This window comes from Mesoplodon bidens (assembly GCF_964165515.1).
Source record: "Mesoplodon bidens genome assembly, chromosome: 4".
NCBI classification, from domain to species: Eukaryota; Metazoa; Chordata; class Mammalia; order Artiodactyla; family Ziphiidae; genus Mesoplodon; species Mesoplodon bidens.
Genome location: NC_138160.1, coordinates 112,054,821 through 112,069,032, shown reverse-complemented (window position 1 = coordinate 112,069,032; position 14,212 = coordinate 112,054,821). Strand labels below are relative to the sequence as shown.

Here is a 14,212-nt window from a genome sequence, read left to right as displayed (position 1 = left end):
TCTCAGAGATAGTGCATTAATCTGGGGTGGCTAGAGGGAGAGGCTGGTGAGACTGCCAGGACCTTCAGGTTCTAGAAAAGAGCCTGGATTTGATCCCCACTCTGGTGGGAAGCCATCAGGGGTTTTCATCTTATTCATTTACCACATGTCTGTTGGGTGCCTTTCAGTCTGTCTGGTATGTGTCCTGTGGAAATATTTTAGCTCCACATTTGATTACATTACAGGCAAAAAACTTGAAGTAAGAGACAGATGAGAAAGAAGTGGCACTTTGGGCATGAGCTGAGGCACGCTCTGTGGGCATGAGTGCAGCCTTGCTACTGTGGATATTGTGTTCCATTTAGTTTGAGGTTTTACTGTGGGAGAAAGCAGGCCCTCTGGAGACACAGTGCCCTAGCTGGCCCTGGGGAAGGTAGCTGTTCTGGGAAGGTGAAGGTCTGACTAGAGCTGCACGTTACTCAAGCCAGAGAAACAGAATCCATAGTTGGGACCACAAATGGTGTTAGAAGCTGCAGGGGGCTCCTGGTCAGGGCAGCTCACAGGGCACAGTGGCTTAGGCAGGCCAGCGTGGATGAGGCTAAAGGGGGTGGGGGTCAGTCAGGCATTTTCCCAGTACAGACTCAGATTTTTCCCACTTGAGGACAGCCAGGATATGGGTATCCTGCAGGCCTATATCTCTCCATGGCATGGAGACTGTCCTGATGAACCACACAGATTAAGCAGGGTTTAGGGAGGGGCAGGGTGTGGGAAGAGCCTTTCTTGGCCAAAGGGCTGGTGGTGGAGTTGCTCATGCTCAGAGGAGGGTGATCTGCATACTTTGTCATGTCCTTGGTGGCTCAGTTGCTCTGAGAGCATTGAGTAGAAGGGCCAAGCTCTATGCCTTGTATTCCCAGATGAGCGATGTGGAAGCTGGTGGTGCCACTGTCTTTCCTGATCTGGGGGCTGCACTTTGGCCTAAGAAGGTAAGTTCTGGTTCTTTGGGGTCAAAAGTTGAAGTGCAGGACTCAGACTTCATCCATGTCTCCTAGTCCCATTCTCTGGCCTGCTTGCCTATCACTTTGAGGGGCCTTAGCCCCTTCCTGCCTGAACCCTGACCTGTGGTCTCAGCTTCCATCTGGGGAGATGGGATGGAGAGGGAAGTCCCTTCAGGGCCAGGTGGGATTCCAAACATCCACACTACCGTGAAGCACGCTACTGTGCTTTCTGGGGAGCTTCTCTATACTGGAGTCCCAAAGCCCTGTGCCCCTGGACATGGGAAAGTGAGGGTGTTTCTACTCAGGGAGGGCTCTTTGGTACTTGGGGTCAGGTCCTTGAACCCAATATCTAAGGGTGTTGTATGACAGGCCTTCTCTTTCCAGGGCACGGCTGTATTCTGGTATAACCTCCTGCGGAGCGGGGAAGGTGACTACCGAACGAGACATGCTGCCTGCCCCGTGCTTGTGGGCTGCAAGTGGGGTGAGTGACTTAAGGTGTGGTGTTGGCCTCTGGGCTCTAGTGGTCAGCCTGAGACTCTGAGTTGGGAGACAGTTGCTGCTAAATTTTCACAAAGCCAAGACTGTCTCCCTTTTTGAGATTTTGTTTTTTGTTTTTGTTTTTTCTTGCTAACTGGTAGTCCACCCAGCCATGTTGCTGTCCACTCAGCTAGTTATGTGCCAAGACAGCTGGTGGGGAACACTCTCAGAGATGCCTAGAGAGCTAAAGAAGCCCCAAGGAAGAATAGCTACATAAGCATCGTAGGTCCAGGATGTCTCCCCAGAAAAGTGGACTCTGGCAAGGGTTCTGAGGTTGCAGTGGGGGAGAACTGGAAACAGAGAGGAAAGGGTGTCCCAGGCAAGCAAAACCCACGTGGAACAAGGCACAGGCTAAAACCAGCATCATAGGTGTGGGGGCTGGCTGCCTTTGTCTCGTGCAAGGGGAGGCCCATGGCACAGGGGCCAAGAGATGAGGCTCAAGGCTCGGACCAAACTGTGGAGGCTGAAGTTGAGCTTTGTTCTGGAAGCAGCTGTGGTGAGTCATGGAGAGGCTTGAAGCAGGATGTGACAGGAAGTGATCACAAAGAGATAAGTTTATAGCCCTCTTGGAGAGTTATGGGGATAAAGAGTGATAGGTTCAGAGAAAATTAAGCAAATGAAAAAGAAAATGAGAAAAGAAAAAGTTGTACAAGAAAGCAAATATAAGTACAGTTGACCCTTGAACAAAGCAGGGGAGGAGCCTCAAGATGGCAGAAGAGAGCTTCCATGGTGGCGCAGTGGTTAAGAATCCGCCTGCCAATGCAGGGAACACGGGTTCGGGCCCTGGTCCGGGAAGATCCCACGTGTCGCGGAGCACCTAAGCCTGTGCGCCACGACTACTGAGCTTGCACTCTAGAGCCCGTGAGCCACAACTACTGAAGCCCGTGCGCTTAGAGCCTGTGCTCTGTAACAAGAGAAGCCACCGCAATGAGAAACCCACACGCTACAATGAAGAGTAGCCCCTGCTCGCCGCAACTAGAGAAAAGCCCGCATGCAGCAACGAAGACCCAACGCAGCCAAAAATAAAATAAATTAAATAAATTAAAAAAAAAGATGGTGGGGGCTTCCCTGGTGGCACAGTGGTTGAGAGTCCGCCTGCCCATGCAGGGGACACGGGTTCATGCCCTGGTCTGGGAAGATCCCACATGCCACGGAGTGGCTGGCCCGTGAGCCATGGCTGCTGAGCTTGCGAGTCCGGAGCCTGTGCTCCGCAACGGGAGAGGCCACAACAGTGAGAGGCCTGCGTACCGCAAAAAAAAAAAAAAAAAAAAAAAAAAGATGGCGGAAGAGTAAGATGTGGAGATCACCTTCCTCCCCACAAATACATCAGAAATACATCTACATGTGGAACAACCCCTATAGAACACCTACTGAATGCTGGCAGAAGAACTCAGACCTCCCAAAAGGCAAGAAACTCCCCACGTACCTGGGTAGGTCAAAAGAAAAAAGAAAAAACAGAGACAAAAGAAAAGAGATGGGACCTGCACCAGTGGGAGGGAACTGTGAAGGAGGAAAGGTTTCCACACAGTAGGAAGCCCCTTCATGGGTGGTGGAGGGGAGAAGCTTCGGAGCCACGGAGGAGAGTGCAGCAACAGGGGTGCGGAGGGCAAAGCAGAGAGATTCCCACACGGAGGATTGATGCCGGCCAGTACTCGCCAGCCCGAGAGGCATGTCTGCTCACCCGCCGGGGGGTGGGGGCTGGGAGCTGAGGCTCGGGCTTCGGGGGTCAGACCCCAGGGAGAGGACTGGAGTTGGCTGTGTGAACACAGCCTGAAGGGGGTTAGTGCACTGCAGCTAGCCAGGAGGGAGTCCGGGAAAAGGTCTGGAGGCGCCAAAGAGGCAAGAGACTTTTTCTTGCCTCTTTGTTTTGCGGTGCGCGAGGAGAGGGGATTAAGAGCGCTGCTTAAAGGAGCTCCAGAGATGGGCATGAGCCGCAGCTATCAGTGCAGACCCCAGAGACGGGCATGAGACACTAAGCCCACTGCTGCAGCCACCAAGAAGCTTGTGTGCAAGCACAGGTCACTATCCACACCTCCCCTCCCGAGAGCCTGTGCAGCCCACCACTGCCAGGGTCCCGTGATCCAGGGACAACATCCCTGGGAGAACACATGGCATGCCTCACGCTGGTGCAATGTCATGCTGGCCTCTGCCACCTCAGGCTTGCCCCGCATTCCGTACCCCTCCCTTCCCCCGGCCTGGGTGAGCCGGAGCACCCTAATCAGCTGATATTTTAATCCCATCCTGTCTGAGTGGGGAACAGATGCCCTCAGGCGACCTACACGCAAAGGCAGCGCCCAATCCAAAGCTGAACCCCAGGAGCTGTGCGAACAATGAAGAGAAAGGGAAATCTCTCCCAGCAGCCTCAGGAGCAGTGGATTAAATCTCCACAATCAACTTGATGTACCCTGCATCTGTGGAATACCTGAATAGACAACAAATCATCCCAAATTGAGGTGGTGGACTTTGGGAGCAACGATATATATATATATATTTTTCCTTTTTCTCTTTTTCTGAGTGTGTATGTGTATGCTTTTGTGTGTGATTTTGTCTGTATAGCTTTGCTTTTACCATTTGTCCTAGGGTTCTGTCTGTCGGTTTTTTTTTTTTTAGTATAGTTTTTAGCACTTGTTATTGGTGGATTTGTTTTTTGGTTTGGTTACTCTCTTTTTTATTTTTAAATTTAAAAAAATTTGTAATAATTATTTTTTCGTTTAATAATTTTATTCTATTTTATTATTATTATTATTTCCTTTCTTTCTTTTTTTCTCCCCTTTATTCTGAGCCGTGTGGATGACAGGGTCTTCGTGCTCCAGCCGGGCATGAGGCCTGTGCCTCTGAGGTGGGAGAGCTGAGTTCAGGACATTGGTCGACCAGAGACCTCCCAGTTCCATGTAATATCAAACGGTGAAAATCTCCTAGAAATCTCCATCTCAACGCCAAGACCCAGCTCCACTCAACGACCAGCAAGCTACAGTGCTAGACACCCTATGCCAAACAACCAGCAAGACAGGAACACCACCCCACCCATTAGCAGAGACGCTGCTTAAAATCATAATAAGGTCACAGACAAAACGCAAAACACACCACCAGACGCGGACCTGCCCACCAGAAAGACAAGATCCAGCCTCATCCACCAGCACAGAAGCACTAGTCCCCTCCACCAGGAAGCCTACACAACCCACTGAACCAACCTTAGCCACTGAGGGCAGACACCAAAAACAATGGGAACTACGAACCTGCAGCCTGCAAAAAGGAGACCCTAAACACAGTAAGTTAAGCAAAATGAGAAGACAGAGAAACACACAGCAGATGAAGAAGCAAGGTAAAACCCCACCAGACCAAACAAATGAAGAGGAAATTGGCAGTCTACCTCAAAAAGAATTCAGAATAATGAGAGTAAAGATGACCCAAAATCTTGGAAGTAGAATGGAGAAAATACAAGAAATGTTTAACAAGGACCTAGAAGAACTAAAGAGTAAACAAACAATGAACGACACAATAAATGAAATTAAAAACTCTCTAGAAGGAAGCAATAGCAGAATAACTGAGGCAGAAGAATGGATAAGTGACCTGGAAGATAAAATAGTGGAAATAACTACTGCAGAGCAGAATTTAAAAAAAGAATGAAAACAATTGAGGACCGTCTCAGAGACCTCTGAGACCTCTGGGACAACATTAAATGCACTGACATTCGAATTATAGGGGTCCCAGAAGAAGAAGAGAAGAAGAAAGGGATTGAGAAAATATTTGAAGAGATTATACTTGAAAACTTCCCGAATATGGGAAAGGAAATGGTTAATCAAGCCCAGGAAGCACAGAGTCCCACACAGGGTAAGTCCAAGGAGAAACACGCCAAGTCACATATTAATCAAACTGTCAAAAATTAAATACAAAGAAAACATATTAAAAGCAGCAAGGGAGGGCTTCCCTGGTGGCACAGTGGTTGAGAGTCTGCCTGCCGATGCAGGGGACACGGGTTCGTGCCCCGGTCTGGGAAGATCCCACGTGCCGTGGAGCGGCTGGGCCCGTGAGCCATGGCCGCTGAGCCTGCACGTCCGGAGCCTGCGCGCCGCAACCGGAGAGGCTGCGACAGTGAGAGGCCCGCGTACCGCAAAAAAAAAAAAAAAAAAAAAAAAAAGCAGCAAGGGAAAAACAACAAATAACACACAAGGGAAAACCCATAAGGTTAACAGCTGATCTTTCAGCAGAAACTCTGCAAGCCAGAAGGGAGTAGCAGGACATATTTAAAGTGATGAAAGGGAAAAACCTACAACCAAGATTACTCTACCCAGCAAGGATCTCATCAGATTTGATGGAGAAATTAAAACCTTTACAGACAAGCAAAAGCTAAGAGCATTCAGCACCACCAAAGCAGCTTTACAACAAATGCTAAAGGAACTTCTCTAGGCAGGAAACACAAGAGGAGGAAAAGACCTACAATAACAAACCCAAAACAATTAAGAAAATGGTAATAGGAACATACATATCGATAATTACCTTAAATGTAAATGGGTTAAATGCCCCAACCAAAAGACATAGACTGGCTGAATAGATACAAAAACAAGACCCATATATGTGCTGTCTACAAGAGACGCACTTCAGACCTAGGGACACATACAGACTGAAAGTGAGGGGATGGAAAAAGATATTCCATGCAAATGGAAATCAAAAGAAAGCTGGAGTAGCAATTCTCATATCAGGAAAAATAGACTTTAAAACGAGGAGACAGGGCTTCCCTGGTGGCCCAGTGGTTGAGAGTCTGCCTGCTGATGCAGGGGACACGGGTTCGTGCCCCGGTCCGGGAGGATCCCACATGCCGCGGAGCGGCTAGGCCCGTGAGCCATGGCTGCTGAGCTTGCGCATCTGGAGCCTGTGCTCCGCAACGGGAGAGGCCACAGCGGTGAGAGGCCTGCGTACCACCAAAAACAAAAAAAACAACAACAAGGAGACAAAGAAGGACACTACATAATGATCAAGGGATCAATCCAAGAAGAAGATACAATTGTAAATATTTATGCACCCAACATAGGAGCATCTCGATACATAAGACAAATACTAACAGCCATAAAAGGGGAAATCGACAGTAACACAATCATAGTAGGGGACTTTAACACCCCACTTTCACCAATGGACAGATTATCCAAAATGAAAATAAATAAGGAAACACAAGCTTTAAATGATACATTAAACAAGATGGACTTAACTGATATTTATAGGACATTCCATCCAAAACCAACAGAATACACTTTCTTCTCAAGTGCTCATGGAACATTCTCCAGTATAGATCATATCTTGGGTCACAAATCAAGCCTTGGTAAATTTAAGAAAATTGAAATCGTATCAAGTATCTTTTCCAACCACCACGCTCTGAGACTAGATATCATTTACAAGAAAAAATCTGTCAAAATTACAAACACACGGAGGCTGAACAGTACACTACTTAACCAAGAGATCACTGAAGAAATCAAAGGGGAAATCAAAAAATACCTAGAAACAAATGACAATGAAAACATGACGACCCAAAACCTGTGGGATGCAGCAAAAGCAGTTCTAAGAGGGAAGTTTATAGTAATACAATCCTACCTTAAGAAACAAGAAACATCTCAAACAACCTAACCTTACACCTAAAGCAATTAGAGAAAGAAGAACAAAAACCCCCCAAAGTTAGCATAAGGAAAGAAATCATAAAGATCAGATCAGAAATAAATGAAAAAGAAATGAAGGAAACAGTAGCAAAGATCAATAAAACTAAAAGCTGGTTCTTTGAGAAGATAAATGAAATTGATAAACCATTAGCCAGACTCATCAAGAGAAAAAGGGGGCCTCCCTGGTGGCGCAGTGGTTGAGAGTCCGCCTGCCGATGCAGGGGATACGGGTTCGTGCCCCGGTCCGGGAGGATCCCATATGCCGCGGAGCGGCTGGGCCCGTGAGCCATGGCCGCTGAGCCTGCGCGTCCGGAGCCTGTGCTCCGCAACGGGAGAGGCCACAACAGTGAGAGGCCTGCATACCGCAAACCCCCCCCCCCCAAAAAAAAAAACACAAAAAAAAAAAGAGAAAAAGGGAGAAGACTCAAATCAATAGAATTAGAAATGAAAAAGGAGAAGTAACAACTGATGCTGCAGAAATACAAAGGATCATGAGAGATTACTACAAGCAACTCTATGCCAATAAAATGGACAACCTGGAAGATATGGACAAATTCTTAGAAATGCCCTTCCAAAATGCACAACATAGAACACTCTTTTACAGAAATCACAGCAAGATCCTTTTCAACCCACCTCCTAGAGAAATGAAAATAAAAATAAATGAGACCTAATGAAACTTAAAAGCTTTTGCACAGCAAAGGAACCCATAAACAGGATGAAAACACAACCCGCAGCATGGGAGAAAATATTTGCAAATGAAGCAACTGACAAAGGATTAATCTCCAAAATTTACAAGCAGCGCATGCAGCTCAATATTAAAAAAAATGAACAACCCAATCCAAAAATGGGCAGAAGACCTAAATAGACATTTCTCCAAAGAAGATATACAGATTTCCAACAAACACATGAAAGAATGCTCAACATCATTAATCATTAGAGAAATCGAAATCAAAACTACAGTGAGATATCAGGTCATACCAGTCAGCATGGCCATCATCAAAAAATCTACAAAGAATAAATGCTGGAGAAAAGGGAAACCTCTTGCACTGTTGGTGGGAATGTAAATTGATACAGCCACTATGGAGAACAGTGTGGAGGTTCCTTAAAAAACTAAAAATAGAACTACCATACGACCCAGCAATCCCACTACTGGGCATATACCCTGAGAAAACCATAATTCAAAGAGTCATGTATTACAATGTTCATTGCAGCTTTATTTACAATAGCCAGGACATGGAAGCAACCTAAGTGTTCATTGACAGATGAATGGATAAAGAAGACGTGGCACATATATACAATGGAATATTACTCTGCCACAAAAAGAAACGAAATTGAGTTATTTGTAGTGAGGTGGATGGACCTAGAGTCTGTCATGCAGAGTGAAGTAAATCAGAAAGAGAAAAACAAGTACTGTATGCTAACATATATATATGGAATCTAAAAAAAATAAAAAATAAGGTCATGAGGAACCTAGGGGCAGGATGGCAATAAAGACGCAGACCTACTGGTGAATGGAGTTGAGACCACGGGGAGGGGGAATGGTAAGCTGGGACAAAGTGAGAGAGTGGCATGGACATATATACACTACCAAATATAAAACTGATAGCTGGTAGGAAGCAGCCACATTGCACAGGGAGAACAGCTCGGTGCTTTGTGACCACCTAGGGTGTGGGATAGGGAAGGTGGGAGGGAGGGAGATGCAAGAGGGGAGAGATATGGGGATATATGTATAGCTGATTCAATTTGTTATAAAGCAGAAACTAACACACTGTTGTAAAGCAGTTATACTCGAATAAAGATGTTAAACCCCAAAACAAAGCAGGGGTTAGGGGTGCTGACCCTCTGCACCTCTGAAAATCCGTGTCTCATTTATAGTTGGCCCTCCATATGCACAGTTCCTCCATATCCAAGGTTCTGCACTTGCAAACTCAGCCAACTGCGGATCATGTTGTACTGTAGTATTTACTAATGAAAAAATCCGCATATAAGTGGACTTGCTCAGTTCAAACGTGTTGTTCAAGGGTGAGCTGTATCATCTATTCGGTAGTTCGAGTGTGAGTAATATTTACATGACATAATAATGTAAATACTGAATATTAAGTTAACTAGAACTTGTGATTTAACTATAGTGGGGGATGGGAGGGGGATCTATGTATTTTAAGAGTGGTGTAAAAAATTCCAAATCTCCATCTTCCATGGTAGACTGTCAACATATAAGATCTAAAGTTGGAAGTCAAGAAATAACATTATGTTTTAGAAAAATGAGGATAAATATCAGAAGAAACAAGAGTTGAATGTTAGAGGAAGTGGGGATTGGTGGTGGGAAGGAGTAGGTAGGAGATTGCTATTTATCATTATAAGCCTTGTAGAACAATTTGATTTTTCCAAATCAGTACGTGTATTACTTACAAAAATTAGTTATTATAAATTGTATTTTAAAAGTACTATGACTTCATTAGTACATTAAAAGCAATTTGTTTTTTCATTCATTATGAAAGTCTATATTGAGAAGTGAAATTGTGGTTTGTGAGCATTTAAGACACAACTTTAGGCGATAGTGCTGGCATCAGCTCTTCTTCTCTGCTACCCACAGAACACAAGATTGATCTGCCGGCCCAGAGCTCCTGAGGTTGACATCCAGGCCCTCCACAATCCTGACAGGCTTCCTCGTCTCTTACCTCTGAGTTCCCACCCACCACATCCCAGTAATATCAAGCTTGTTGGGGTCCTTGACACATACCAGCGTGGATCATGCCTTGATGTCTTTCTCATCCTGTTCCCAGTTCCTAGACCCCCTTGGTATAGGAACCACCTGTTCTGTCCATCTTCTTCCCTGGATAACTCCCATTCAGCTCTATGTCCCAGCCCTGGGGTTTCCTCTTCCCCCACATGGTTAGATGCCCTTTGGCTCTGTTTCCATGGCAACCTACACACATGTATCGTGTGTCACTGACAAGAGTTTTGTACAGTTATCTCTCTTCCTCACCAGCTCATAAGCAACTTGATGCCCGAAACCAAGTCTTACTCATGTCTGATTCCCAGGCCCAGTGTAGGAGTCACCAAGAAGGAATCATTAATTTTGGCTGCTGAACCAACAGGATTGTAACATACTTTCTATCTGTTCACAGTCTCCAATAAGTGGTTCCATGAACGAGGACAGGAGTTCTTGAGGCCATGTGGATCAACAGAAGTTGACTGACATCCTTTTCTGCCCTTCACCTCCCTGTCCCCACAGCCCATGTTGTCTTCAAGTTCAACGTGACAGACCCCCTCTACTTTCCAGCCTTTGTCAGGCGGGTCTTTGGAGGAGTGAATGTTTGTCTGGAGCAGAGAAGGTCCTGGGGAAGGTCCTGGGTGACTTGGGTGACCTGGGTCCCAGCCTCACCAGTCAGTTATCTCTGGCCGCAAGGGTAGGGTTGAAGCAGAGTCAGGTGGTCTAGCACCTAGCAAGGTGCTTTTGTACCTCAGAGCTTTAGGTGTGAGATGTTTCAGTGAACCAAAGTTCTGATACCTTGTTTACATGCTTGTTTTTATGGAATTTCTATTAATGTGGTTTTAACCAAAAAATAAAATGTCCCTGCCAGAAGCCTTAAAGAGCCTTATTTGGAGTATTTTTTTTAAGATGGGGAGCTTTTACCAAGTTCACCATTTCCTATGCATCTTCTCTGTACAGGCAGAATCTAGGTAATGAATACTTGAGTGGCAAACCTGATGTTAGGTTCTAGACCAGGTTTCAACACTTATTTTTTCTCTAAGCTTCAGTGTCCTTTCTGCAAAGTAAGGGAGACAGTCCCTTCTTGCATCTCAGAGAACATAGAGATCATGTATACACATGATTGTGATGCTATTATAATTTGAAATTTCTAACTTTAAAATTTTGAGATATACACACAATTGTTTGTGATACATAGATGTACAGTTTAAAGAATATGAAGGTGAGCACGAGCACCCATGTCACCATCACCTGGGTTAGAGAAGAGATTATTTTCAAATTTACACCTCAGGACCTGCTGTGAGTTCCTCCATGATCACATTTCTGACCTTCCCCCAGTACCTCGGTGGTAACCATTGTCTAGTGATTTGTGGTAGTCATGCTTTTGCTTTTCTTTGTAGTTTTACTATATGTGTCCATATCCCTAAATAAATAGTAATAAAAAATAATAAATAAAAATTTTATTTTAGATAAAATTTATTTAAATATAAAAATTTTATTACTAAATAAATAGTAATAAAAAATAAATAAAAATTTTGTTTTCCCTTATTTTGAACTTTTTGTAATGGAATCAGAGTATATTTTGGGGGGTGTTTGGCTTCGTTTATTTGACAGTTTCTAGGATTCATTCATGTTACTGTGCAGCTGTAGTTTATGTTAACTCATGTAGTTCAGTTCTGTTAGTATATTTGGTAGGACAGCACCATATTATAGCTGATATACTGTTGATAGACATTTGAGTTGGTTTCAGCCTTTTATATTATGAATAAGGCTGCCATTGCTTTTTTTTTTTTTTTTTTTTTGCGGTACACGGGCCTCTCACTGTTGCAGCCTCTGCCGTTGCGGAGCACAGGCTCCGGACGCGCAGGCTCAGCGGCCATGGCTCACGGGCCCAGCCGCTCCGCGGCATGTGGGATCTTCCCAGACCGGGGCACGAACCCATGTCCCCTGCATCGGCAGGCGGACTCTCAACCACTGCGCCACCAGGGAAGCCCTGCCATTGCATTTTTATACGTGATTTCTGGTGCAAATAAACACATTTCTGTAGAATATATTTCTAGAAGTGAAAATGCTGAGTCTCAGTAGGTGTGTCTTCAACTTTACCATATAATGTATTCCAGAGTGGTTATGCACATTGTCACCAGGAGTAAATAAGAGTTCTTGTTATCCCAGCCTTCTCCAATATCTGGCATTATCATACTTTTGCATTTTAGCTAGCTTGTTATGTGTATAGTGTTATCTACTTTAACATGATTATTGACATTGAACACCTTTTTTTTTGTATGTTTATTAGTCTTTAGGTTTCATCTTTGTCTATTAAAGTCTTTTTCTTACTAATTTACAGGAATTTTTAATATATTAGGGACACAAGCTCTTTGTTGGTTACATGTTTTGCAAATATCTTTTTTCTAGTTTGTCTTTTCACTCCTAGTTCTGTCTTTTGATGAACAAAAGTTCTTAATTTCTATGTCAAATTTATCAAGCTTTTCCTTTTTGATTTATGGTTTTTATGTCGTTTAAGAAATTCTTCTGTATCCCAAGATTATGAAGATATTTCTTATATTCTTTTCTAAAATCATTATAGTCATATCTTTTATATCTTTAATACACCTAGGTTTTATTTTTGTATATGAGGTGCAAGGGTCTACTTAAAAAGATTCTTTTTACATATTTTATTAGGCTAGGCTAGGCTAATGCTAGAGTAATAAAATAATCCCTAAATATCAGTGGCTTAATGTATAAAACTCTCTCTCATGCAAAAAATCACTGGCTCTAGGGCAACTGTTACCTATCTTCTGCCATGTAATCTCCCTCTAGTGCCTTCCACCATCAGAACCTAACAAGAAGCCAGCTAGTAAGGGAATCTGAGAAATATAGAGAGTTGCAACTCCAGTATAACAGCAGAGTATAGAAAAATGAGTTTAGAGCTGAGAAACAACAAAAATTACTGGCAAGCTAGGTGGGTTTGTTTTTGGTCTTGTTTGAGATTCTTTGGGCTTCTTGAATCTGTGCAGTAGTATATTTAATCAGTTTGGGATAATTATTCAATCCTTTTCTCTTTCAATGTTTTCTGCATTCCTCTGGAACTCTGGTTAAATGTAAATTAGAGTATATTGTACTATTCTTATCTCTTAAGCTGTCTTTCATATTTTTAATATCTATGCTATGTTTTTGGGTAATTTTTACAACTGTCTTCTTTTTTTAAAATTATTATTTATTAGTTTCTGCTTTATAACAAAGTGAATCAGTCATACATATACATCTGTTCCCACATCCCTTCCCTCATGCATCTCCCTCCCTCCCACCCTCCCCATCCCACCCCTCCACTACTGTCTTCTTATATACTAATTCATTTCTATTAAATGTATCTAGGAGGTTTTTTCTTTTTTAACCACTTTAAAGATGTAATTCCATTCTTTTCTGTCTTTATACTATTTCTGTTGAAAATTCAGCGATCTTGTCATTTTGTTGCTCTTTTGAAAGTAATTTCCCCCCACCCCCTCCCTACTATCTGATTTTTAAATTTTTTCTTTGTTTTGGTGTTCACTAGTTCTACTATGATGTACCTAGTGTGAGTTTCTCTTTTTATTTTCTGGCCTGGCATTTACAGAGCTTCTGGAATTTGTGGGTTGATGTCTTTGATCAGTTTTGAAAGTTTCTCAGACATTATTCAAATATTGTTTCTGTCTCATTTTCTATCTCCTCTTTTTGGGGTCCCAGTATCTGGATTTTCATTGTGTTTCATCATGTCTCCTTTTCTGTATCTTCCATTCTTTTTCCCCCTTGTGCTTCAGACTAGATATTTTCTATTAATCTGTCTTCTAATTCATTCATCCATTTTTCAGTTCTAGAATGTCTTTTCGGGTTTTTTGATAGACTCTAATTCTCTGGGGAATTTACCTTTTGTTTTCTCCATGTTTTTCTTTAATGAATCAGTTATTTTAAAGTTCTTGTCTGATAACTCCATGATTTATATTTTCTATGTATCACTTTCTATTGTCTTTTTTTTCCTGTGATTCCTGGTCATTTGGTCCATTCTATTGGTATGCCTGATAATTTTTGATTGAATGCTGGACACTGTGTATGACAAATTATAGAGGCTCTGGATAGTGATAACCTCTTACATCACTCTCCTACTAGGCAGAGTGAGGATTGATCACCTTAATCCAGTCAGGGCCTGGGCTGACTTAATTAAGGCTGGGTTGCAGTTTTCTTCAGACACTACCTCTGGTTTACCCTTGTTATCCCCTGTCAGGGAGGGGAAAATTTCCCCTTCTGCTCCTCTTGAGTTCTTGTGGCTGGTATAATAATAAAATTGATACAAGACAGATTAACAGGAGAAAAAA

General features: G+C 43.3%; 1 protein-coding gene across 14 annotated transcripts in view; it reads left to right on the top strand.

Annotated features, from left to right (window-relative positions):
• The window catches only part of P4HA2 (prolyl 4-hydroxylase subunit alpha 2), a 40,463-nt gene extending 29,716 nt beyond the window's left edge, over window positions 1-10,747 (top strand). For 11 of the 14 annotated variants that reach the window (XM_081233952.1, XM_081233954.1, XM_081233957.1 and 8 more), the window contains 3 exons: window positions 891-959; window positions 1,356-1,452; window positions 10,282-10,747. In XM_081233952.1, coding sequence (XP_081090078.1) covers window positions 891-959; window positions 1,356-1,452; window positions 10,282-10,352 — 237 coding nt within the window. In that variant the 3' untranslated portion in view covers window positions 10,353-10,747. Of the gene's footprint in view, window positions 1-890; window positions 960-1,355; window positions 1,453-4,290; window positions 7,327-9,746; window positions 10,247-10,281 lie in introns of those variants that run through there. The other 3 variants (XM_081233949.1, XM_081233948.1, XM_081233950.1) reach the window with 3 other exon arrangements.
• Window positions 10,748-14,212: the final 3,465 nt, after the last annotated feature.